Here is a 1,553-nt window from a genome sequence, read left to right as displayed (position 1 = left end):
CGCGGCTCGTCTCCTCAACTTGTGCTAGATAAACCACAATACTTCCAACAATCAAAGAAAACCAATAATAATCGGATCAATGTAACCTGTTTTCACAGGTTCATGTACAAGGTCATCGTGTCATTATCTAGATGTGAACATGTGTATTGAACATCTATTGTACGTTAATAGCACAAAAGGACGAGCCAAGTGTTCATATACATTCAGAGCGACTCAGTGTGTTCAGACAGTAGAAGAACACAACTGAATAGTGGTCTACTTGAGCAGCAGTATTTGTGTGAATGTCACGTTCATACTGTTGCAGAAACATTTAAAATCAACTAGTTCACGTTCATTTCTCCTGTTACTTTAAATGATTTTTCAGCAGAACCTCCTCCTACCATCCATCCTCAGCCTCCACTCACTGCCACTGCACAAACTAATGAATTGTTGTAAACTACTACAGAGTCACAGACAGAGATTGCCTTTAAAATCCAAGAAAACCCAATGTGAGTGTATATTTTATGTGTATATGCTGTGAGTTTGACTCAGGCGGAGGAACTTCGTGAAGTGTTTTCTACGTCTGTTTGGTATTATTGTGTTGTCTTTTGAAGAATGCTTCATTTTCACCGTTGCTGCACTTAAAAGTTCAAGCATGAACCCACAGTCATCGAGATATTTGGCGTAAATATGGAGGTATGACATTTCGTCTATATGGTGCGACCCTATGAGGAAAACAGGTGTCATCGGTCAGGTACTCACACCAGCCACAGCCTGGGCCAACAGGGTCTTCCCACAGCCAGGAGGCCCATGGAGGAGGAAGCCCCTCGGAGGAACCATTCCCAGATGTTGGTACACCTCTGGATGACGCATGTGAACCAGCAGCTTACACACTTCCTGTAGAGTGAGAATTACAATACAAATGGATAATATGCTCCACACAGCAGCCGTCCTCCATTTTACCATAGAAGCAGCAGGTTAACAGATACTAACCGTTAACGTGTCTTCGTTTCCTCCTACGTCTTCAAACTTCAGAGTGGGATACTGCAGCTCCAGTGACTTTGATTTCGCTGGGAAATAATTCATCAGAAAAAATGGCTATGTAATACAACATAGTGGAGTGATCAATCAAACAAACAAATAACCTAAATGAGCACACAATATAATGATCTGAATAATATTCATAATAACATTCATCAATAATTAAAATAATTGAGTCAGGGCTCCATTGTTGTCTCAATAACAAGTTCAAAATCTGTGTTTTCCAGCTGAACCGGAGAGTGAAGCACCTTTCTTGTTCACGGTTTGAGGCTCCGTTGTCTCAGTGGAGTTCTTCGTCCGTTTTTTAGACTTCCTGTGAGATTTCTGCGGCTCCAGCATCGACACGTCCGTCTGCCGGTGACACAAACACACGACAGTCGAGCTGAGTCACACCGGCTGAACACACAGGACCATGTAAAGGTCAATGAGAAGGCCAGATTATGTGTTCATTCATCACTTGGTTTATTGTGGTATTAAAATACACATGCTGTTTGTGGCGAGTAAAACTCCTGAGCCACAGACAGTAACATTTT

General features: G+C 42.0%; 1 protein-coding gene across 1 annotated transcript; it reads right to left on the bottom strand.

Annotated features, from left to right (window-relative positions):
* Positions 1 to 741: 741 nt before the first annotated feature.
* On the bottom strand, positions 742 to 1,386 carry LOC111663141 (nuclear valosin-containing protein-like; the record flags this gene model as incomplete). Its single annotated transcript, XM_023417258.2, has 3 exons — positions 1,269 to 1,386; positions 973 to 1,049; positions 742 to 876 (listed from the first exon to the last, which is right to left on the bottom strand). Coding segments are annotated over exons 1-3 (303 nt in total), but the record flags the coding sequence as incomplete, so codon positions are not given.
* Between the last annotated feature and the right edge of the window lie 167 nt (positions 1,387 to 1,553).

This window comes from Seriola lalandi, unplaced genomic scaffold (genome assembly GCF_002814215.2).
Source record: "Seriola lalandi dorsalis isolate HSWRI2012SDOR001 ecotype SW California unplaced genomic scaffold, Sedor1 jcf7180001959747, whole genome shotgun sequence".
NCBI classification, from domain to species: Eukaryota; Metazoa; Chordata; class Actinopteri; order Carangiformes; family Carangidae; genus Seriola; species Seriola lalandi.
This window is presented reverse-complemented; position numbering and strand designations above follow the sequence as displayed.